Source organism: Ptychodera flava, chromosome 20 (assembly GCF_041260155.1).
Source record: "Ptychodera flava strain L36383 chromosome 20, AS_Pfla_20210202, whole genome shotgun sequence".
Lineage (NCBI taxonomy): Eukaryota > Metazoa > Hemichordata > Enteropneusta > Ptychoderidae > Ptychodera > Ptychodera flava.
The window spans coordinates 32,965,829-32,991,629 of record NC_091947.1 but is presented as its reverse complement, the minus strand read 5'-3'; the positions used below and the strand labels follow the sequence as shown (position 1 = coordinate 32,991,629).

Below are 25,801 nucleotides of genomic sequence, written 5' to 3'. Positions count from 1 at the left end.
CCACCTCCGACATATTAGTTCAATTCGTCACTTACTCACTGTGGAAGCCACCAAAACTTTAATCTGCGCACTTGTACTTTCGCGCCTGGACTATTGTAACTCTCTTTTAGCTGGTTGTCCCAAATATTTACTCCAAAAGTTGCAGAGAGTGCAAAATGCTGCTGCACGACTAGTGTATAAGGTCAAGAAATCGGACTCCGTCCAACCTCTTTTGTGTTCGCTACATTGGTTACCATTACATCTCGCATACAATACAAACTTTCAGTAATCTGTTTTCAATTCATTTATTGGATCTGGGCCGCAATATCTTACAGACCTTCTTCAACAGTACTGTCCCTCAAGACAGTTGCTTCTTCCTTTGATACTCGTGTACTCAAAGTACCTCGTGCTGTCACGAAAAGCTTAGGCGAAAGATCATTTTCTTATACTGGTCGTACGACTTGGAATAGTTTACCTGCAAATCTCCGTCATACTCAATCTTTAGCATCATTTCGTTCTACTCTTAAAACACACCTTTTTAAATCTCACACCTGATGAGAGTTCTTTTGTAGCCATGCGCCTAGAGCTCTGCGAGATTAGGCGCACAATAAATATCCTTTATTATTATTATTATTATGATAACGCGAATAATAATAGTTTACATGTCCGTGAACATTTCACCATAAGGGTATTTTGGGTCGAATAGACCAAATACGATATCGATTACAATGCCAATGTTTCCATGGTAACCATTTTGAGGGTTGAAAATTTCAGCTTTTCTAATATCCCATGAAAAGTTACTGTGATTATGAAAATTATTTAGTGGGGGAGTTCGGGTCAGAGAACACAACAGACTTATTTTAATGTTACAAGTTGCCATGGTAACTATTTTGGGATTGAAAATGTTACTTTTTCCCAAATTCCTATTAAAGAACTATTGATTGATGTAAAAAATTGATCATATGAGTTTTTCTTGTTAGCACACAAAAAACCACACATTTTAATGTGAGATGTTAATGTTAGATGTGACAACCATTCAGGAGTAAAATTACCAGTTTTTCAAAGATTCCACCTGAAATCCTGTAATGAACAGAATGTGTTATATCGAAGGGATATTTTGGGTTAGAAAGGCCAAATATCCATGAAAATCCAGTAATCAACAGAAATATTATACGAAACGGATATTTTGGGTTAGAAAGACAAAATATGATATCCATTTTGACTGCCCTGTGTTTCCATAGTAACCTATTTGCGTTTTAAAATTTCATTTTTTTCCAACTTTCATTAAAAGTAATCCCAGTTACTATGCGATTGCTTTCCTAAGTGTATTTATCACAGCATGAACTCCATGTCCCTTTTTAATGTTTTATGTTGCCATGGTAACCATTTTGGTTACTACAGTTTTTTTATTTAAAACATAATTCACTGTTTGTTACTTACTTTATCGATTTCTAAGTAACAACTTTTAACATTTGTTCGATAATAATGGTAATTGTAATTTCTTTGCCTTTATTGTAGGAAGAATAATAAAGATAATGTATATTGGGGCCATTCTGGTCAAAATTATGTTTTCCATTAATTTTAGTGTGTTAGAATTAATTTCTAGACCAGAAATATTGTTCAAGCATTTTTAATTTTGTTTCATGCAGTCATGCATACTAAGTGTTATATAGTATATTACTAATTTACTATGCATTCATCGGATTAAGTTTATGCCTTCAAATTAATTTTATGTCCTAAAATTAATTCTACTAGTTTCTCACATTAATTTTATGGACCCAATTCCCCTTAACACCCAGTGTACCATTATTTATCACAAGTAGTAACAGTAGCGCACAGTTTCTGCTATTTAAAACATAATTCACTGGTATTTTATTGATTTATAATTAACAACACATTAATATTCATTTTATATTTATTTATTGTACTTGGGCCTCAGCCCAAGTACATTTGTTTTCATTCCATGGGAAAAAACTCTGTAAGGTATAACCATTTCTGGCTGAGACCAGGGAGGGCAAAATGTCTTGGCTTCATCTTTCTTGGCATAATAAATGGCGTAATGATGTTAACTGAATGGAAGTGCTGCTCTCAGCCAGTCTTGAATAAGTGAGATGTGAATATTAATGCTTCTCTATCTGAGTTTTTGCCACAAAATCTTCTGAATATAATCAAAATGTGCATCGAAATGCAACAATTAATGCACCCTCCGTTTCCTAGGCGATGGCACGACCCTTGCTACACCCACTGGACAAGCCAAAGTTGGAGGGTAATTTCAGTTTGGTCAAACAAGAGGGCTCGAGACCAGAATTTAACATTTAAACTTGAAACATGTTTAATCGCAGACAAGATGTGGACTAGTGTTAATCAAAGTGAAATTGTGAAAAGGAAAGGTTTTATATCCCGGACACAATGAAAAACATTACGACTGGAAACTGTACCCCCAGTTGAGAATAGTAATGCCCACAGCGATGGAGAACTCTTATCCTTGAGCTGAGAAAACCAGATCATCATTTCGAAATAGAGCTGCAGATTCGAGGAGCTCGTTCAAAATAGCTAGGTACACCCCATAAAGGGCTGGTTTCGAATTTTGAGGGCAAATTTCGCCTCCTTCATATAGAAATCGTACATTTGTTTTTCCAGGAGAACACACCATTTGACACAAAATTTGCATGTAAAGGGGTCGCCAGTAAGCACGTGGTCAAATCTGGCATAAGAAACAATATGAAATGTTGGGTAAAGCCAGTTCAAAATAAACTGATTTGAACTTTTGTGTTTTGTAATTTATACCACTGCAGTAACATTACCTTTTTGACAACATCACACAATGTAATACATTTTGAAACTGAATACTCCGACGTATTCTGTGTCTCCTTTGCTAAAAAATACGGTATGCCGATTACCATGTAAGGAGATGATGACGTCAAGACAGATTTGTAGTGCGTTTGGTCCTGGATGGTGCAAGAAGTTTTGTCAAGGTAGCTTGTGTATTTATTTCCTAAATGGGAGAGATTAGGGTCGATCTGAACGAAGGCCGAAGAATGTTATGATCCTCTAAGCGAGCTGAACTCTAACGCGAATGGTTGGATAATTTGGAGGATGTCTAGAATGATCTCGTCTCATTAAGATTATTTGGCGGTCAGTATTGAATTTCAACTGCGTCACAAGTTTGCAAAATGAGTATTCCGTCGAACAGTCAACGAACGATATTTTAGAAATCTGGAGACATGGCACATCGCATTTTTATTTAGTATTTTATATTTCACAAAAGATTTAAGAAGCAATGATTTTGTCGAAAATTCTGAAAAAATATAGGAAGATTTGATCGCGAACACATTTTCACTTGGGGTCAACTAGCCCTGCGTACGATGCTGTGTGTTCCGCTACAGCTAATCGCCCCGCTCACCACAGCCCTGCAAAGACCCGTACGTAGGGTCGGTGACTTCGAATCCATTTTGGGACTTGACGTAAAAAGCCAAATTACTGCCGAAATTCAGCGTTCTTGGGCCCAAGTCGTATCCCAGCCTACCTCAGCTACTCGATCGCTTCCAAAAATGACAGTCTTTTATTCACTTCTCGTAAATAACCGTCGATGTCGGCAACTCTCTCGCTAGCCCTGCGTACGATGCTGTGTGTTAGCTGTAGCACATAACATCGTATGCAGGGCTAGGAGTCAACATGGGGTCGCAGCCATGTTGCCTCAAAACTTATTTTGTGTGCACTCAAAACTCAAAAATGTCGGATATGAACCTGAAAATCGATGCAATTTTGTCAAACTTCAGCGAAATTTCAGCCTATAGACAAAATTTCATCTAGGTAAGGTAAATTTACTGAAATTTGATCGACAAATAATCCTGAGCTTGAACGTGATAGCTTGCCTTCTCCGGGAAGTCAAGCATCCAGCAGGCCATACACAGTTGCCCATATGGCCAGGTTTATGAGATTGTTTTCAAGCGACGGCAGCAGACCGTACGGGGCTCTGGATATGAACCTACCGCCGGTGTAGCTGTAATAACTGTTGGGTTGTTTTTAGTGCCCACGGACGAAGTCCTGGGGGAGTTATAGGTTTGATCATGTCAGTCCGTCCGTCCGTCCGTTCACGCAGATATCTCAGACATGCCCTGGTCAATTTCTTTCAAACTTTGCACAAGAATAGTACCCAACCCCATACAGATGCACGTCGATTTGTTTCACAATGCGATCGAATTTGGCCGTGTTAGAGGACTTTTTAGTTTACACCTCCATAGACTCCCATGTATAAGGCAGTTCTCCATAGACTCCCATGTATAAGGCCAAGAAAAATAAAAATTTAGTTTCTCATCGTATTCATATTGCCTAAAGGATGCAGTGACACAGTTTTTTGTCCCCACGGATAAGTCCAGGGGGCTTATAGATTGGGTCATATCCGTCCGTGAGTCCATCAGTGAGTCCATCGGTTCACGCAGATATCTCAGACATTTTGACAAAATATCATGTGACCTTGGTGACCTTTGACCTCAAATATACATTATTGTCGATAACTCAGTAACCACAAGTGCTAAACCTTTCATATTTGGTATGATGGGACACCTTATGACGCCACATATTGTACCCCATTAATTATGCGCATATCTAATTTTGAGCGAGCCAATAGAGCTAGAGGTCTGATTTTTGGTATATAGGGATAAGTTAACAATATAATTTGTTTGACAAAACGTCACGTGACCTCAATGACCTTTGACCTCCAATATACATATTTGTCCACAACTCAGTAACCACAAGTGCTACACCCTTCATATTTGGTATGATAGGACACCTTATGACACCATATATTGTACCTCATTAATTATGCGCATATCTTATTTTGAGCGAGCCAATAGAGCTAGAGGTCTGATTTTGGTATATAGGAATAACTTAGCAATACAATTATTATGACAAAATGTGACGTGACCTCAATGACCTTTGACCTCAAATATATACATTTGTCCACAACTCAGTAACCACAAGTGCTACATCCTTCATATTTGGTATGATAAGACACCTTATGACACCACATATTGTACCTCATTAATTATGCGCATATCTAATTCTGAGCAAGCCAATAGAGCTGGATGTCCGATTTTTGGTATATAGGGATAACTATAGGGTAGAAATCCAAATATGCCCATCTAAATATTAGACATCTACTTGTTACGACTGACTTTTTGTAACTTGTGATCGTAGATGGATCATCACTCATTCAAAGTCACGCAATCGAGAGGTACTACGGGGAATCGTAATACTTTCAGTAACTGGAACATACACCAAGGAATCAGTTTAACTCACCACTTCAGATCTTTATTACTAAGGCAGAGCGGCACCAAGTCCGTACTCAGGATACAATTATCGATCAGCAAAGACTCTCCCTAAAGTTCTCAGATTCTCCTCGAACTATCAAAATCATCAGCTTTTATACATTTCATCCAAAATTATATCACGTTTTGACTTCATGTGACATACGTTCATTGCACGTAATGTCACTCGTGTACTTACAACGTGAAAGAGTGGTTATACAAGTTATGAAAGTCGGTAAAAGGTTAAAGTACTAAAATCATAAATATCGGTAAAAGGTCAAAATGTCATCATTTTAAGGCGTTACACTCTCCCACCTTTTTAATAACCAGCGTCCTCGCTGGACAAATCAAAGATGTCACATGTGTACTTACAACGTGAAAGAGTGGTTATACAAGTTATGAAAGTCGGTAAAAGGTTAAAGTAATAAAATCCTAAATATCGGTAAAAGGTCAAAATGTCATCATTTTAAGGCGTTACCTACCATCGAGAACAAAAGAAATTTGCTGTAATTTGAATATTTAAGGAGTTTAAGCAATTTCCACTATAAATAAAGAACCCCTGCCTCAAACTCCACAAAAGTTGCTAGACATATTTTGCCGTTGTCATGCCATTGCTTCGTTTAATAACCAGTTAATCAAATGCCTAATTGACAGGAGGAAATTCAAGACCATATTTGAATAGTAGTATATATTGTCCTCAAAATTACTCTATCACGGCCCAAGTACTCATTGCCTTCAGCAATACTGCCTTGTTTTTTATTTATCTCATTCCTGGAAGAATAATGAAGACAAATTATTTCTGATTGTTTAACTAAAGTTAAATTATGACCATGTAGTGGTGCATTATTTTTTGTGTGACCTGGCGTGACCCCGTAAACTCTATGATTAGCTAGATCTCCCCTTTCCATCGTAGCAACGTCTAAATTTGAACATGGTGCCAGCATACCTTTAAACATTTTTTAAATCCAGCAGGCCAAGACAAGGGGGAAATATTACAAGTTAATTGTTTCATGTTTAATTCTGCTCTACTTGACATAGTAAAGGGCTCTAAATAAAATGAAACTAACCACCAGCTCTCAATGAATTTTGCCCTATTTGTCATCGGTTGCTTGTTTGTTTGTTTTATGAAACACACCATTTACACATGTCATATGTGTATGTTGACCTCGGGAATAAATAGTGTTTTTTTTATGTTTTCTGTCAAACCCGATATTTACATATGTGTAGCGATTTTACTGTGGTATGGAGAGCTAGAGGACGCCAAGACTGCTTTGGAGAACAGAGAAGAAAAAAATAAGGTGTAAAAGTCAACACGGCGTATTTATTTCAAATGAAAAAGGGATGACAATACTGATAAAGAACTAGCTTTACTTTTTGGAAAAACCTGCCCTAGGCTTGTAGAGCTAGTCCTAGTCCCCCGTCGACCTGTCCTCCAAATGATTTAAAACCTTTCACCCCCAGTTCCCTGTGTACAGGTCCAACTTTACAATAGAAAACAATGGATTTGGGTCAAACTATGGTGGTGAAAGGGTTAAAATACTGCCTTTTATAGGTAAGGGCCGGATCAAAAACTGTAACAATTAATTTGCATATCGGACTATTACTACTATTGCAACGTTACCGATGGCACAATACGTCCATTGTTAAACACAATAGGTAGTTATCAGGGTAAAAATGCCAATTTATGTCGAACTTTTTTACACATCACAGAAAATCAGGGTCTGACATCGTGTACGTTAACTGTTTTCATCAGAGGGTAAACTGCTCATAGTTGTACAAACGTATATAGCAAGTTACAATTAATTCTATTATATCCTTTACGATTACTAATCATGAATCAATACAAATAAAATTAAATGAAAGTAATCCCGGGAAATAGAACCCGGATCACGACAATATTTTTGCAATCCTCGACTATAATTTTCATCCATCCACATCAAACGGAAAGTAAGAAAATTGTTCATGTGATAAATGTATGGGCCTAACCCCATGGAATTTTTCTCTGTTTGACGTCATCGTGTTGTTTACATCATCGTTTTACGTAATCGTGTTTTTATCACCTGACTCGTATTTTTCGCGGAGCAGCACAAAGTCTCGCCTTCGGCTCGAAGTTGTACTGCTGCGTGAAAAACACTCGTATGCGACGACGTTAAACAAAAAAAAGTCATTGGATTATATATAAATAGATCCAGAAGTGGACTCGCATACCCAAATATTTGTACCGGGACGGGGCGTGGTACATAAAAGAAATACACGGATGTGAGGGCGCTTTCCCCAACAGCATCACACAAGCACGTGAATCTTACCTATTTGGTGCATTTTCATGTCTCATACTGTCAACAAACAAACAAACAAATTTAAAATAACAAAATCCCGAAAGAATCTTGCGAGATTTTTGAACATTGTTTTTGAAACATTATCCGTTTTAACTCAGGAACATGGTCCCCACAGTGCCAGGTGCAGAATGGAATACCGACAAAGGGTGAAGAAGACGGTTGTTACTTTGACGAGTCTGTACAAATTGGTGGATACAGCGCTTCCATCATGTACAAACAGTTTTTACCCTACGTGAGTTTCTGAAAAATTGCGGATAATAACATTTTGGTTTCCCTATCTCCGATAGTCACTCAAATATGCACATTAAAATGTAGAAATGTATAAGGCTAAAATGCTATATCTTGGTCGCAATCACATATTTTCATTTAAAAATTGAAACTGTTATTTGACAGTAGTCTGTAGTTTAGATAACATACATTTTTCCCTATTTGGCTTAAGTATTCCACCCGTCCGTCCGGACGTTCTGTAAGATACTAAGTTGAAGTTGAACTTTTAAAATATTTTTACTAAATAGACAAAGAGAGAGAGAGAGAGAGAGAGAGAGAGAGAGAGAGAGAGAGAGAGAGAGAGAGAGAGAGAGAGGGGGGGTTAGGGGAGAGGATGTTGTTTGTCAATGAAAGGTTAGAATCCTTGTCGTCCATGTTTACAAGACATTTGATTACCTTCAACAGATGATGCACTTTTGTGATAGCGAGGATAATGTTGACTTGTCTGGCATGGTTCACAACTACGAGGCACCTACCCAACAAAACGTCCAATGCAACTATAAGAGTGTTTGGGAGGTAAGTCTTACATGCACATGTTGGAACGCTCGATCAGAAATTATCGGAGCAAAACTTTATTAAACCTTTGAAATCTTGTCATGGTTCATGGTTTATCTTGTCATGGTAACCTCTCAACTTCAGCAGATATCGATGAGAAGACAACTATAATTAACTCCAATTTACTCAATGATTTCTGAATGGCTGTCAAAACGGAACTTCACTGAAGGTATTTAGTCAGAGATTTATACTTTTTGTTTCATATCAGTTACTCGATGATTAATGTCTTTTATATTTCACATAATACTTCAGGTTCTGAACGACCATGTAGATTTTAAAGATGGCGCCAACCCACCACGCACAGTAACATCAACTGTGCCGACATTCAAGGTTGTCAAACGTCAGCCCAGGAGAACGGTTTTCGTCCTTGATATTTCTGGCAGCATGGCATATTTTGGACGAATCGATAGACTCAGACAGGTTTGCTGCTACTACTACTACTACTACTACTACTACTACTACTACAAAGACGACGACGACGACGACGATGATGATGATAATGATGATGATTGTTATTATTATTATTATTATTGTGGTGGTTGTGGTGGTAATTGTTTGTCGGTTGTGGAGTTGTGATAAGGATGATAATGATAACGAATGTTTTCCCATTTTTGTTGTTGTTAACATCGCGGCAATTTAGCATTACTTGTGTCATTCATACGGTAGCCCCTACACGCCACGGAACTTTATTACTTTTGAATATAACTCTAATTTTCTTGACAATATCTTTCATATTTGTAAGAGATTTTATTTCTCTCCGTCGATAACTTTTAATTTTGTACAGGAAACTTTATTTTAGAGTAAAGTGTTTTAAAACACTTTGAACAAAAAAACTTTAACTTTTAAAAAATAAACTGAACTTAAACTTGACTTTAGCTTCTCAAAAGCATTTTTAACTTTAGCTATAAACAAAATATTTGTTTTTCAAAAGTATTTTTTATTTTGTAAAACAAAAGCAAAATTTGTTCAAGAGTACCAACTCCCCTACACGTCATGGAAATTTATTACTTTTGAATATAAACCCTGATTTCTTGACAATATATTTAATATTTGTAAAAACAATTATTTCTCCACATCAAACTTTAACCTTTAAAAATAACTTTAAACAAAATATGTTTCTCACAAGCGTTTTTTATTTGGTAAAACAGAAGTAACCAGATATGAACTAAAAATGCTCACGTGTTTCATTATATATATTTTGCAGTTTTGTATACATTTAAACTTTTGCCAGATGTTTGCAACTTCATTGAAAGTTTTCATGATCAACATCATGAACAATGTTAACCACATCATCATCAGATATACAAATTATAAATTACCTGATATGGAAATGGGATACGACTTTTAATATTGTTTTACCTGGTATCACCAATGTTAATAGCATGTTTCACCATTTTTGATCAAGTAATCCCTTATTAGGAAAGTTCATTAAATATGCAAATTAGACATTTGCTTCATTCACGTTTTTAATCCCGCCACCATACGTGAAAGTAAAAACAAGCCCGTTTAAAAGGCAGAAACCCCGTCCGAAAACACCACAGCTAAGATACACGGCGGCCGCTGTGTGGTATGCATACCACACAGCGGCGGCCATGTATCGAACCACGCGCGACTGCGGATTTGACCGCTAACGCCAGTCCGTCGAAATAAGCATGGAGGTAGTGGATGTTACCTCTATGAAATAAACTAGAAACTGCTCAGTGCAGCATAGCCAGCTCATCTATTTGTGCAATCTGATAAAAATCAGATGTAGAGTACGGCGACGTCTCTGTTCGAGAGGCGACAGCAGAGAAAACCGCGCAAGTTCAGAGACGTCGCCGGACCCTACATCTGATTTAATCAGATTGTCTATTTGTGTAGTTTCTGCACTCCTACAACGTCCTCTTACAACAAAAGCCAACGGCATTGTCATCATGCGCTGTTTACTGCGGAACCCTTGAGCAGATGTCAGTTTGCCAGGGTGACCTCGACCTGTGCCCTAGCTGTGAAGAAAAACGGTTTCCAAGCATTGCTGCTGACAGAAGACAAAAACAAGGTACTGCTTCAAAGAGTAAAAAGCCTGAGGCATCTCAAAGTCAATCAGGTAAAGCCATCATTGTAAACGAGTTGTTATGCTTTGTTTGGAACAAGATCGATATCTTGCCCTCTGATGTGATTGTCAAACTTTGTGTAGACGCCTATGCCGATAAGGATGTTGAACAGGCTCAGAGATTGCTATTCGATTCATGCAATTTTGACAGAAGTCGTCGTCGTCAAGGCCAAAACAAGCGAAGTAACAATGTCCAGGATATGCTAGCTTTATTTCACGAACTTGACGAATGTGATGTGCCATGCTTTTTTGCCTCTGATCTCTCACGACTACCACCTATCGATGTTTCCCATATTGACGAATCTGTATTAATAAAGGAAATTTGAGTTCTACGACGTGAGGTTTCTCAGTTGAGGGGAATAGCACCCTTGCTGATCGTGAACAGTGTGCGAAATTAAGAGAAAATAGCTTCAGGTCATAAGGGCCTACACCAAGCCAAAGCTTCAAGTCCTTACAGAAATTAAAACTGTCGGTCCTCAATAAATGCAGTTGTTAATGACCATTAAATCATTCTCCACCAATATTATGCTTTTAAATGTTGTAATATGTAATTTTTCATGTCCTTTTATCAATAGCGTCAGTAAGTATTCTCTGAATGGACTATTGTTCACATAGATTGCAGAACAGTGTAAGTGAATGATCATGAATCATTCATCTATATTATTTGGAATCTGAAAAAGATCACAGCCCTCACCTTCCTCACTGTCATGCGCACACATTTATCAATGTTTTCCACCACGGGGGGGGGGGGGGCACTATGGGACTAGTAGGAGAATTAGACATTTTTTTCTAGCCATGTCAAATCCCCCACTCTCGGACTGTAAAACGAAGTCAAGCACCCAGGGGCCGGGAATACAGGCTCATGCACTGGCTACATGTGGCTGATGAAAGCGAGAAAGTTTGTCTCTCATGACTTTCTATGTGGGTGGCGTTCTCTACATTGCTGTGTACAATTGTACACTACAATACGGCATGTGATATTGTGATTTGAAATAATTGCAAGCTGCAAATCACTTCAGAAATTAGCCAACGCGAGTGGTAGAAGAGTGAGTGAATAGCCTAGTATCCTGAAAACAGTCATGAGTAAGGGGAGTATATGAATAATTTTTATGCAAACATTGATCACTATGTCTTTTTTATTGTAATGTAAAACAGAAGGGAGAAAACACCTGTTATGTATTTTGATATGACGTATGGATTACTGTCAAAATTTCAAAAAATAAATATGCTTAAATTTGGCCTCTGTTGCATTCATAAAGAAACAGAACTGATGAAGTTATACTGATAATTAAAATGACAAGTATCGTAACTTTTCTCGATTACAGAAATTGCAGACAATATGAATGGCACACGTCGCCACTCGCGGAAATCAATGCATATTTTCTTATCGAAAAGTTTTGTCTAAGCGATTGCTGGGTCTCATCGCCCTTTGAAATCCTAAAGATATTAAAATTATGACTCTGAAAAGTTTGACAGACACTCGATACTGCTGAAAACTACGATCAGTTAATCAGTTAATAGGTTAATCTGTTAATGATACCGTAAAATCTTAAAAGACATAATTTTTTGCGACATTTAGGCCTACAGCCAAGGATGACGGTGAGTTTTGCATGCCTGTCGTAAAACGGTATACATCGAAACAATTTGAAGCCCTACTCTCGGCCTCTGAGAGTATACACGACGGATCGTGCAACTCGACAAAATTGTTATAATAAGGCCGCTCTGTTTTATAAAAGTACACTTGTTATCACGTCGATATATCGTGGTATCAGTCGGCCTTGTGAACTTTGGTTAAAGACCAACGAGCAAGCAAGATGTTCTAACGGTCCACAAATGCAGCGAAACGTGAACTTGACATTCGACTGCAGGTAGCACAATTGAGCTGTCGTGTAACATCTAGTCCTTGTCTCGGGCGTAGTTAAAAACCATAGAGGTAAAAACATACCTCTATGTCAAAACCAAATATGTTTAATCAACAGCACTGTTCTCGTAGTAGGTTTTTGTCTAAAACTCTTCAGTGAACCGTTTATGTTTTGAACGCTTCAATGGAAAATCAAAGCAGAGAAAACGGAAAACTCTTCTACGAACGTTCATGTTTGAATGCTTCAATGGAAAATCAAAGCAGGAACGGAGTCAGTTTGATAAAATGAAGGGCTGTATTATGTACATTTGTGTACATGTAAATTCTGAACACTTAAAGTGTGGAACTAGTGAAGTGATACTGGGTGTTGTTGTCATATGACACAGATATGCTAACATTACCAGGGTTACACTCACTAGACAAGTATTATTATTATATTGTATCGCATTGTGGCACCAAAATCAATCCATTCCATTGCTAGAATCTGCATGCACGGACGTAATTCATACTGATCTGAATGTAATCAGCTGCACCGTGCTATGCGCGTCGATCGGAGGGATTAAACTCTTCGTAAAATGTAAAAAGTCGCAAGACACAAAATTACTATGTTGCGACATTGTCAACCCCCCGGTCTGGCGTACCATAGAGATTGAATTCCCCACTACTAGGACACGAAGTGCGATCAATATCCCCTGTTGCCCCGCACTCCCACGGTGGAAAACATTGATAGGTGCATGACATTCAAGTCTGAATCACATGATTCAGAGTCAGTCATCATCTGCATCTTGACGGAGAAATTTTCATCATTTATTCCAAATTTCAGTCGGTCATAAGGAACGACATGTTGCTAAAAACGTCTTGACGGAGACATTTTCATCATTTATTCCAAATTTCAGTCGGTCATGGGGACCGACATGTTGCTAAAAACTTTCGGCCCGACGAGAAATCTGTCGGTCTCGGACCGACGTTATTTTCGCACACTGATCGTGATTCGTGAAACTAGACTCCAGGCTGAACTTGTATCTTTGCGCGTCGAGTTGGATTCCTTGAAAGAGTCATTGCTGACACAGATAGTACACTCTGGATCGTATAGTGAGCCAGAGTTGTTATGCAACTCTGAACAGAAACGTGACACAGGTGCTTGTACCACTGATACCTCACAGTATTCCTGATATCCGAACAAAGAAGTTGCCGTTAGTGGAGAGGGTCTTGATAGTGACTTTAATGAGCATGAAACCATTGTCAAACAAGTTTTCCGACCTTCGTATTGTAATGTAGCTAAAAATGCGAGATCATCAGCAATCAATGACCAGTCGTCTGCTAAATTAATTAGCATCGGCTAAGGTATAACTTTTGATGTACCAACTCGTCTTCCATCGACTTCCAGTAGTCATGATTACACTTCAGTCAACCATCGTCATCGTTCAGCAAGAAGATCAAACAAGAGATCGAAAAGCTTTATCACTGGAAGTAACACGGAAAATTACACACTGAAAGCAGTGAACACTTACACCTTGTGTTGAGCTGTTCGTTAGTTGACTGTCAGCCCAGACTACAGCGGATGAAATAACGTCTCATCTTCATAACATCGGTTTTAGGGACATAAAATCTGTACCTTTACAAACTAAATATGACACTTACTCTTCTTTCAAATTAATAACAACATCTGATAACAGCAAAGAATTCTTAAATCCTAATGTCTGGCCGTCTGGTATTCTCGTGAGAAAATTCTATTATGCCAGGAATACACAACAAAGCTCATGACATTAAACATCGCTTCATATAACTGTCGAGGAATCAAATCCTCTATGAATCTGTAAGGGATATTTGTGAAATATGTGACATTTGCTTTATGCAGGAACATTGGCTATCTAAGTCGGAACTTAGCTTGTTGTCACATATTAGTGAAGATTATTATGCGGTTGGAGAAACATCCATGGATGATGAGAGTGGCATTCAGCATGGTCGGTGTTGTTGTTCTATGGAGAAAGTCCATTGGCTCTGTAAACATTAAGCGTTATAATGACAGCCGCTTGATTGGTCTTGAAATTAGCCATTCTAGTGGTGTTCTCACCTTGATCAATGCCTATATGCCTACACCAAATAACAACAATTATCTTTATTTACAGAAAATTCGTCTTTGCATCGATGATGCAATAACCAATTATAGTGTTATGGTAATTGGAGACTGGAATGCTGATATCAAGAGTGATTCAAACTTTTTTCAGGAAATGTCCACTTTCTGTAAGGAAAATTATTATGTGTGCTCTGATGTTAGTTTTCTTGGTACACAAAATCCTCAGAACTTCACATATTACAGTGAAACTCATCATTCCACGTCATGGCTTGATCACCGGGTATCTACATCTGCTGCGCATAGACGTATTAAGGATGTCCATATTTTCATGATTACATTGGGTCTGATCACTTCCCTCTAAATATAGTATATAATCTTGAGGAACTTCAAAAATATGAGTTTATGCAAAATGACCCAACATTTGATAAAATTGATTGGTCATGTTTAGATGACGCCACTGTAGTTGTACCGAGCATACTTTAAGCGGCACCAGTCTTGATGCAGGGGCTTTTGCTTGTCGTGATCCTTCTTGTAGAATTCCTTCACACTTAAAGAGTATTAATGAATTGCACAATGACATTGTAAATGCATTAGCGTTCGCAGCTTCACAAAGCATTTCTCCATCTGTGAAGCGTAATTCTCATAAGTCCGTTCCTGGTTGGAATTATTGTGTAAAAGGACATCATTCTCTCGCTCGAGATGCTTTTATTCTGTGGAGAGAAAATGGTCGCTCTCGTCAAGGGCCACTTTGTGATCTTATGAAAAAAACACGTTCTAAAATCAAGTACTTTTTGAGGTTTTGTAAAAGGAATGATGAGCAAATGCGGGCTGATGCCCTTGTTAACACCTTTAAATAGAAATACGAAGCAGTTTTGGAGAGGAGTAACTAGTTATAAGAAATCTGCTCCTCTGTCTTCATCTGTTGGTGATTGTAATGGCCACAAAAATATTGCTAAAATGTGGCGCGACCATTTTGCAAACCTAATGTCATCTGTTAACGACAATAGTAGTGAATCTTATGTTATGAATGGTATCTCAGGAGTTGATATTTACTACGACATGATTGTCAGGACAGACGAAATTGTAACGTGTGTCAGTAATCTAGCTTTTGGAAAAGCAGTAGGGCCCGATGGTATATCTGCTGAGCATTTAAAAAATGCTGACAGACGTCTTCACCTGTTGCTGTCAATTTATTTACAAGTGTTCATATTCATGGTCATTTGCCATCTCGCATGGTAGATACTATCTTAATTCCCATTGTCAAGGATAAAACTGGTGATGTTACATTTACTGGCAATTATCGCCCAATTGCTATTGCTACTGCAATTTCTAAGCTTTATGAATTTTTGTTGCTTCACAGATGTGAAACATATCTTGATACCAGTGATCATCAATTTGGTTTTAAGACCCATCATTTTACAGACATGTGTGTTTTTCTTCTTAAAGAGACCATAGACTTTACAAACGTTATAACAGTCCAGTTTTCTTGTGCTCTTTAGATGCCACAAAGGCGTTTGACAGAGTCAATCATTGGACTCTGTTTCGTAAGATACTCGACAGGAATGTTCCTCTGTATATTGTTAGAATCTTAATATGTTGGTACCGAAACCAAGAATTGCATTTCAGATGGGGCTCTGTCATCTCTGAAGCCTTTCATGTTTACAATGGTGTTAAAAAAGGAGGTGTATTAATCCCCTCGTTTATTTAATATATACATGGATTACTTAAGCAACTTGCTATGTAAAACTAACATAGGTTGTCACATAGCGGGACATAGTCTCAACTATTTGATGTATGCTGACAATATAGTCTTTATATGTCCCTCGGTTAAAGGTCTGAATAGACTTTTAAAATCTTGCATCTTCTTACGATATTGTCTTTATTGCAAGTAAGTCGAAGTGTATATTTGTAATGCCAAAGCAACGCGGATCACTCGCATACCTCATGTGTATTTAAATGGCTCAGTAATTACTTTTGTAAAGAAACATTTGTACCTTTAATTCGGGTTATATTAAATAATTTAGAAAATGACGTCGATGATATTAAGGACAGATGAGGAGTTTCTATGCAAGTGCCAACTCTTTGATTAGGACTTTTTATAATGTTCTTCTTCAGTTAAAATATGCCTTTTTAAAGTGGCACTTCCACTTGGCAACATTTTTAAAACACATTTTTTAATACCAATGGTCGACATTTGACGTGACGACTGCGCGTGGATCACGAGATAACGATAAAAACGTGTCCTCAAAAAAGTAAAAGTTTGAATTCCGGTGGCCCACCTAAATTCAGCTTCCGAACATCGAACGTTCGGCACTGGGGCCATTGTCAACTAAGCTATGGAGTACGAGTCTACGCTAACGCTGCTGTACGCCACAGCACCACTCGCGTCGGTGATCGGTCATGCCCCGTGGGAGAAAGCCGAGTCTTACTGACTCGGAGAAAAACGGAAAACAAAGTTTGCTGATTCCACCAGAATTCGCATTGGTGACTAGCACAGATACGTGCGGTTGATACATAGCGGCCGCCGTGTGGTATGCATACACGCATACCACGCGGCGGCCGCTATGTATCGAACCACGCGTAACTGTGTGGCAGACGACAAAATGTAGTCATCAGAGGCGGCTAATATTTTACACGTAAAAACTGATATCTATGTGGTATTGGTTAAAATATAATAGAACTGACTGAGAATAATGAAAACGACAAAAACTAAGGAGAAGTTTTAAAAACTTACCTGAAGTGAAGGCATAATGCTGTATATAAAGTCTTCGCAGTGGGAGGTAAAATTGCGTTGTTCGAACTTATTATGGACTCCCTAGAATATCGTCAATCAGCACTACAACAAACCTTCGGGGGATATCGGGTCACAATCAGAAACGATCGTGAAACTTCGGGATGTGAAAAATACACTCGGTTAATGACATGTTTTTATCGATATCTCGCGATCCGCGCGCATTCGCCACGTCAAATATCGACCGTTGTCATTAAAACAATGTGTTTTAAAAATGTTACCAAGTGGGAGTGCCTCTTTAAGGCATATTGTTCTGCTCTGTACTGTGCCAATCTTTGGAGTACTTACACTGAGAAATGTATCAATGATGTCAGAGTTTCACATAATAACGCTTTTAGAATGTTGTTGGGTATTAGACACCAATTGAATATTTCAGAAACTTTTGACAACCATTGTATCATGACATTTCAAAGTGAACAACGGATGGCCCGTTCTAATTTTTACGTTCGTTTAATAGAAAGCAAAAATCATCTCATCGCAGCAGCTTTATCTTTTGATGTAATTCGACACAGCAACTTTTTGCGCAAAATTTTCTGAGACTGTTTTTAAACTTTACGTACTAGTGTTCCTAATGAAGAGTATGTGTAGCTTTTTTTTACTTTCTTGTTGAGTAAGTTTTGTGTTTTTTTCCTCTGCTTTTATCACAGGCGGCCCAAGCACTATTAATAAGCTTATTATTGAGTTTTTCTCAGCTTTCTCTATCAGTTCTTCTCCTTTTCTTCATGCTCTGACTGATCGTAGTAAATAAAAAGAAATGACTTTATAGCCTAGCCTAGCCTCTTGACTCTTTACTTATTTTACACCCCATTACAAGGACGTTTATCTCTTATGTACACACATCTTGTAATTAATTAGTCAACACAACTAATTATGCTAATCCGTGGACTTATCAGGGATTTTACGGGTTGGTCAACATCGCGAAAGATAGGAAAGGTTACTAAATCTCCGTTTTCATTTACATCTCTATCTTTGCAATGTTGATTACTTTAAATATTTAACATTAATCGTTGTAAAGCATTACTTCTTACAAAATATTAAAATTTACTCAGAAAAAATAGTATTTTTTTAAAGAATTAAAGTACTTACCCTGAAAACAAAATAAGGCAAAGTATGTTAGAGTTGTACCCGCAAATTAGAGTTGTGTATGTTAAATTAGAGTTGCGCCCACAGAATTTGAGTTTTTTGGCTCGTAATAAGAGTTGCACCCACTAAAATTTAAGTTGTATCATCGAAGTAAGAAATTTTAGCTCGTCAAAAATAGTTTTGTCCCTCACAATTACATTTGCATCCAACAAAATTTACGTTTGTCTTCGGGTAATAAACTCTCATCAATATTAAAGATATTGTCTAGAAAAATAAGAGTTTATATTTCAAAATAATGTAATTCCATGTGACGTCTAGGGGCTACCGTACATTCATAATTTTGCAGGCTATTGTCAACTACATAAACAATGTCGTTCAGGACGGTGAATATTTCAGTATGGTGGTTTTCAACAACGAGGCTTATATTAAGTCCCAATTGGTGGAAATCAACGACTCGCAGAGGGCGTCCATGTTGTTACTGGTCCCAAGTCCTGAAGACGTTGGTTGGCAGACTAGCATAGGGGCAGGTGAGTGGCAACCTCTCTGATTTAGTAATACTATGTGAGCAAGATTACAAGTAACTTCGACTATGATGTACTTTACCAAAAGTGTAAGGATAGGTTAGCATGTTAGATAGTAACAGAAATCAGATTGAATAAATAGTATTTCGAAAACGGTTTGAATATAGTGAACTATATGACGCGTAAAAAATTGACAAACACTAATAGCAATTTGTAGTGAAAGCAATTGAAAATATAATTTATGATCCAACTCTTAGCATCATTCATATGTAATCGAAATATAGATCAATCATTAACAGACTTCTGATTAGATTCAGTCTTGAAAATTTCAAGGTGACTGTGAGTAAATTGTGCCCTTCTTCAGATTAAATGTTATCGTATGAGGTGTCGTACTATACTGGACCTTTTAGCTTTTCGTCTTTTATGAATCTCCGATTTGCGGGATCTTTAAAAAGTAATCAACCTTAAATAAATTTGACTTTCGATCAAGGAAATACGAGTGGGTATATTCATGTACACAAGTAAATAAAAAGAGTGGTGTACATTCACAGCTCATTCAAAGTACTGTATTCAAACTTTAGAATTGAAACTTTAAGTTCCTATCTTACAACTGACATGACAACAATTTCAATAAGACACAGAATGACTGAATGTTTAAAATATACCCCAAAATTATATATATATATATATATATATATATATATATATATATATATATATATATATATATATATATATATATATATATATATATATATATATATAGAAGAAACTGACCAGTCTCTTTAAAGTCTTCTCAACTTCCATCGGAGTGAGATAGAAGCGGCTCCTTAAATTGGAACCGCCTCGGTAAGACTCAAGATCATGCAACAGTAAAATATTACGATCGGAAACGAACTTCAGTTGTGTATTTCTATTATAAACTCGTGTAAGGCTACGAACATGGAGACAATACACTCGGCATATTATGTCGCTGAGTTTACTGCACGCAGTCACCGTAAATAAATGCGGTTTGATCCCACGCGGTCACGTTGGTTGTACACAATGAGCCGTACAGCAATAAAACATCACCAAAATGATCAACTCTGTGTACATATTTAGGCCAGCAAAAAGTGCAATGCCTCACACAAAAATTACACACCATGATCGGCAAGCAAGAGCAGGACACAGGAGATGTTGTTGCATCAATAGGGGAGAACAGTTCTCTACTGCCTAGTACCGTACCGCCCCGCAACTGACTTGACCCACGACCCACTATTGATCACTATTTCTAATGTCTTCTATTGATAAGTGGCAAGAAATAGTCAAATGACAGGAAAAAATAGATAAAGCAAGCGAGTTTTTAGGAAAATCGCACGGATACGCATAGGGACCTGACGAGAGATTCTGTGACCACAACAGTCATGATAGTGATCGAACGGCCTCGTGTAGGCCACGGCGCGTGCGGTGCTACGCAAACGTTTCCCCCTGAATACTTGGCAGGTCTGAATCCTCGTTTAAATGACATAACCCTACAAAAAGATCTATGAAAGGTTCTTCGCTTGATACCTGTACTCGGAATTCTCGGATGCACCACACCAGGGGGGTAAACTTCGTAGTGGAATCGGACTCTCCACAGCCGAATGGGGAGCGCCATACATACCCGGTTCTCTTGACACCAACGTTAATGCACGCAGACCACAGAACAGATCACAGTCACCTGTGGTCTATTCAGCTATGCGCCTCATAGACGTGTGTACATATGCCTGAGAAGAAGAAAGTTCTTCTTCTCAGGCATATGTACACACGTCTATGGAGCGCATAGACGCAGAGCAGAATAGACCAGAGCTGACGGTGGAACATATTTTCCTTGCTCAGTTGCTGCAGCGGGCATATTTGGAATTGAATCCCTGCCAAAATTAATTACGACATGCCTTTCGTAATTACAAAATGACATGATTAGATGCAAAATGCGATCATTTGGACATGAAGACTTGACATTCATAATTACGACATGACATTATGAGGAAGACTTAAGTCATATAACTGTAAATCGGGACAAAAGTATACTTATCTGTAACATGAACATCTTGACTTGGCAACTCTTAGGCTTAATTGTCTTATTGTAGGCTTAATTGTCTTATTGTAAAGCGAGCTTACTGAGGGCATTGAACAATTTCTATAGATATAGCGAGTTTTGTCAGGGAAATTATTTAACAGTTACCTGTAGACTACTAGTACCATGAAAAGTTAAATAATACTTTCATGTGAAATTCCAATATCACAATTGTTGTCAACAGCTTAACTTTCGAATACCTTATTTGGATCAAGTACATTTGTATCAATTATCAAACATATATAAAAGCACAAATTAATTTAATATAAAGGGATATAGTCATCGGTCGTATTGGTCGTATTGGACCCATAGTACCTATGGCAACAATGTATCCAAGGCTCAATGGTGATTGATGACAGTTAAAACATGTCTGTCATAATATATCATCGTATTATGTAAATGCTGCAGCTATATGATGATGAGGGGCATCTTGATATCATGCACGAAATACATTGTTTGTAAACAAGAAACTCGCACAGTCGCAGTTCCGACGACTATATCCCTTTAACATTGTAAAAACATTCATAGTTTTTCTCATAGACTCCAACATATAGTGGAATCAACATCGATGAAATTCCAAAATCCAATTTTATGCACACATATCAGCCTTTAACCATCTTAATCTAACTAAGTACTTTAAAATAAATTATCAAACGTCTATAAATACACAGATTTAGATAGTTTTGTATTGGAAAGAAATTATTCATAGTTTCCGTATAGATTACCATGTATAGTGGATGAACAATTTCAGTGAAATTCCAAAATCAGATTTCTTGTAACATGATATGCACCTTTAACCATCGTATTCTAATCAAGTACAATTTTGTTAATTATTCAACGTCTGTATATGCGCAAGCATAGCAAGTTTTTCATGGGAAAAAATTATTCACAATTTTATCATAGACTCCCATAGTGGATGATCATTTTTGGTGAAATTCTTAAGTCAAGTTTTTTGTCCACATACCAGTTGTAACAAGCCTATTCCAGTTAAGTACATTTATGTCAAATATCATATATCTATAAATGCGTAGATATAGTTTTGTATTGAAAAAGTACTACATAGTTTTCTCGTACACTGCCATGTTTAGGGAATCAACATTATGATGAGTGGGGATTTGGCCGAGCGGTTCTGTCTGTTGCTTCTCTGCTATGTGACTGGGTGCCGTATGTTGTAGGTTCGAACCCCGAATGAAGATACTGTATTATCCACAGCTGATTATCAATTTTAATCCAAATATCAACATTTTGTACACACAGGCCTGCGAAAAATATTTTTTCTTGGTTTCTATCGCCCCATACCCCCAGGTGTTTTTGTGTGCAGCTGTACTGAAGCAATGGGAGGGGGGTCATGAAATTTTTTGTCATCTTAAAAGGGGGGGGGGTCATCATTTTTGGTACAATGGGTTGGGGGTTCACCTATTTTGACTGATGCATAGGAAGAATTTGCCGGCCACCCCCGGCCATAGTAACCGCTCCCTAATACCATATGAATGATGATATGCAAAATGCGATTATTTGCAACATGAAGACTTGAAATTCGTTCAAGAAGAATGCGAGAACTTGACCATAAGAATATTCAATGCGAAATTACATTTGATCATGCCCAATGAAGACGCGCGATACAACATGCGGACATGCCGTTATGCGATACAGAATGCGGACATACCATTATGCCATGCAGAATGCGAACATGAGGTTATGCGATGCAGGATGAGGAGTCGTAGCTTTGAATTAGGCTAACTTTTCAAGTAAACTAGTGATTCATCTTCTATCTACAATGCCTGGTGTATTTGCAAACACGGCCTCGAATGAGAGTAGCCCGAAAGGTAGATGCAGTACTGTAGCTCGCTGTTTTGCCCTGGTATTTGGGTCGGACGGCAAAAACCAGAACTACAGATATAACCGTACAGAAAGTGCACATGATGGCCGAACGGGATTAATTCCGTTCGTCAGGGAGACGTCCCACTTTTGCACGTTAACGTTCTTCGTATTAAAGAGGTTTAGTTTCGCGTATTTACGCGTACGTCTGACGGCACGCAGTGATGTACGTGTGTCTGTGCTAACGTGTGATTTTTTGTTTAGCTCTAGCTCTGCGTCCCTGATGATTTAGTTGCATTTTTCTTAGAAACATGCGAAATTAGTGTAATTATTAAAAAATAATTTCTCCACATAAGGACTATTCTTAGGGAGTTTTCAGAATTTACTTCCAGGTTGGGGGGGGGGGAGGTGCTGGATGATTTTCAGGGGCCATCCATTTTTCCCAAGAAAAATTAGGGGGCAGACAAAATACCACAATCTTTTAGAGGGCTAAGGAAAAAGACATCAATTAAATATATGCCCAGAAGTCCTGATCTATAAAATTATGCATGGCTTTCAAAAATATCTGGTGAAAATTTACAAATTAGCTTGCTCCTACGTGGAAAGAGGGTTGATTTCCAATAATTCTGTATGTGCATCCAGAAGATCATGTGCATCAATACTTTGGTGCCAGATTGTTAAATTATAGACTATAGCATCCTGTGTACACAAGAAGTTTGCTGTAGTTAATGACTGATCTCAGTGTGTATGAATCAAGGAGAATTGTTGGTATATTCTCACACTTTGTCTAATGATACTAGTACTTTAGAATCCAATTCGTTCTGATTTGTATGATCAAGGATTTCTCAGTGACGTTTGGAAGAAAAGGCCAAAGAACAAATTAACATGTTTTGTTTCCTGTCATCTGAATTATGCATGCTCTGTCAACTTTGAAAAAATGTACTGCTGACAAAAAGTTAACTTTGACGTACGCAGAGTACAGAGAGGATTTGCATGGTATCCTCGAATGAAAGTATACAATGACTGGTTTTGCCTTGCAGTGAGATAAATTGTTGTAGGTTTGATGCAAATAGCGATCGTTCTTGGCATAAAAAGGTAGAAGACTACCCAGGGGCTATGCAAATTAGTCATTGTATAGGATTGCATACATGTAGAAATGTCACAAAACACTAGGAATACTGTCAATTTCATAGAAATTTAATAAATGATCCACTTAAAGCTGCTATATTGAAAAAATACCATGTTACTGTACTTGATTTTTAAAGATAATCACGTATGTTTTTCTTTGAAAAATCTCTGATGCAAAAGTGCTGACTCAGCATTTTTCACAGTTTTCATTACATATATAAGGTTTTATCACATACATGTACATAGACCCAGTTATCCCTATAGTATGACGTCACACTATATGTATATGACTACGATGAATCCATATTCCACATGTGGTGGATATGGGACCCGGACTACTTTTAAAACGTAAACAAAAAATCAGCTGTTCAGAACTTATTTTCAAATCCCTGAAATGCAAAAGTGGGAGGGTAATGAAACATAAGGAAATATGGAGTATTAAAATATATGTGTAGAATACAAAATACCGTCGATACTAGAATTTTTATGAATTTGTGTTTCTTCGTCGTTGATTTCGATTGAAACGTTTGATTTGTACACCGCTGACATTTTAACGGTATGTTACCGGCATTTTGTGTTGTCCACCTCGTCAAAATTGCCCTTCTCGATGTCCATCAAACAACATAATAAGCATAGCCGATAACCCAAGACACGTACCAATCATCCTAACAGCAGTAAGAATGTTTTCTGAAGCAACATGGACGGGTTTCAAGTTCAACATCACGCGTCATGCTGCCGCGGCAGTCAGCCAGTCGAGCCCCCGGGGCGAGCCGTACATTATTTCTGACAGCAATGACGATACTCCGGACTTGAGACTCATCAGAAGAAAAGCTATTATATTTTTCAAGAGCGACGAGTTCACAATGTTATCAGTGCATTTAAAGGTGCAAGCTATTGTTTTGTCCATGCATATTGTGCATCACGTTTCCTGTATTGTACCTTGTTGTTGAACTTCTGTCGTCTCGCGTCTGAGCTAAGAAAGACTCGTTGCTTGTATGTTGTCTTACCGATTGAGTCAGAGCCGAACACTGTTCTTCATTATATTTAAACACGCTCATTTTATTCGTAAAATATTAAACATACAATTGACAATTTCGTAAAACATAATAATTCTTAATTTTGAAATTTCATACAAACTTTGCTAAGCAGAATTATTTGAATGATGTTCGAATATTGACAAAATAACCCGTTCTTGCCAGCCGCGGCTGAGTGTCGCGACGTCCCGCTTGTACGTCCAATAATTTTATGAATGAATTTTCACTAAAATTGATGTTATAGTAAGTACCAAATAAATACCTTGCATTAAAAAGCCATAGTCTTTCCTATTTCCGCTTGGTTCGCACAGAAAAAGCCCTACGAGAGACGCTAATTATCCATAGGAGCAGCCCCGACATGTTGAGCTGACCGCAGTCAAGTCAGCTGTGACCCAGCCACGACCGCATAACACAAGCGTATGGATTCTTGTAAAATACTCCCTCTCGTTTTTTCCCAGGAATTATCATTTTTGGAAGGTTTATTCACGGAAAACTGGTCTATGCATGTGATAAATATATAATCCCCCCGTATTCCTCACTCGTGTGTCTGCGTCGCTGACTCGTGATTCCCCGTGTAGCGGCCGTATCCCCCCTCGCCTACGGCTCGGAGGGATACGGCCGCTACACGGGGAATCACTCGTCCGCGACGCAGCCACACTCGTTTGGAATACGGGGGGATTATATATAATTATCTTTGTTATTGGATGAATAACTTCATACATGATTTTTCTAATATTATATAGGGCTCAGCCCTTGGTGTCGCGCCATAGGTTATTAGGCTAAAGATTGGCAATGTTATTTGTATTGATTCATGATAAACTGCAATTGTTACTTCATAAACGTTTATATATGACAACT

General features: G+C 37.9%; 1 protein-coding gene across 1 annotated transcript in view; it reads left to right on the top strand.

Annotated features, from left to right (window-relative positions):
* The window catches only part of LOC139120708 (calcium-activated chloride channel regulator 4A-like), a 64,728-nt gene that overhangs the window by 29,051 nt on the left and 9,876 nt on the right, over positions 1 to 25,801 (top strand). Inside the window, exons 5-8 of the mRNA XM_070685245.1 lie at positions 7,723 to 7,856; positions 8,297 to 8,407; positions 8,699 to 8,866; positions 18,694 to 18,874. Coding sequence (XP_070541346.1) covers positions 7,723 to 7,856; positions 8,297 to 8,407; positions 8,699 to 8,866; positions 18,694 to 18,874 — 594 coding nt within the window. The remainder of the gene's footprint in view (positions 1 to 7,722; positions 7,857 to 8,296; positions 8,408 to 8,698; positions 8,867 to 18,693; positions 18,875 to 25,801) is intronic.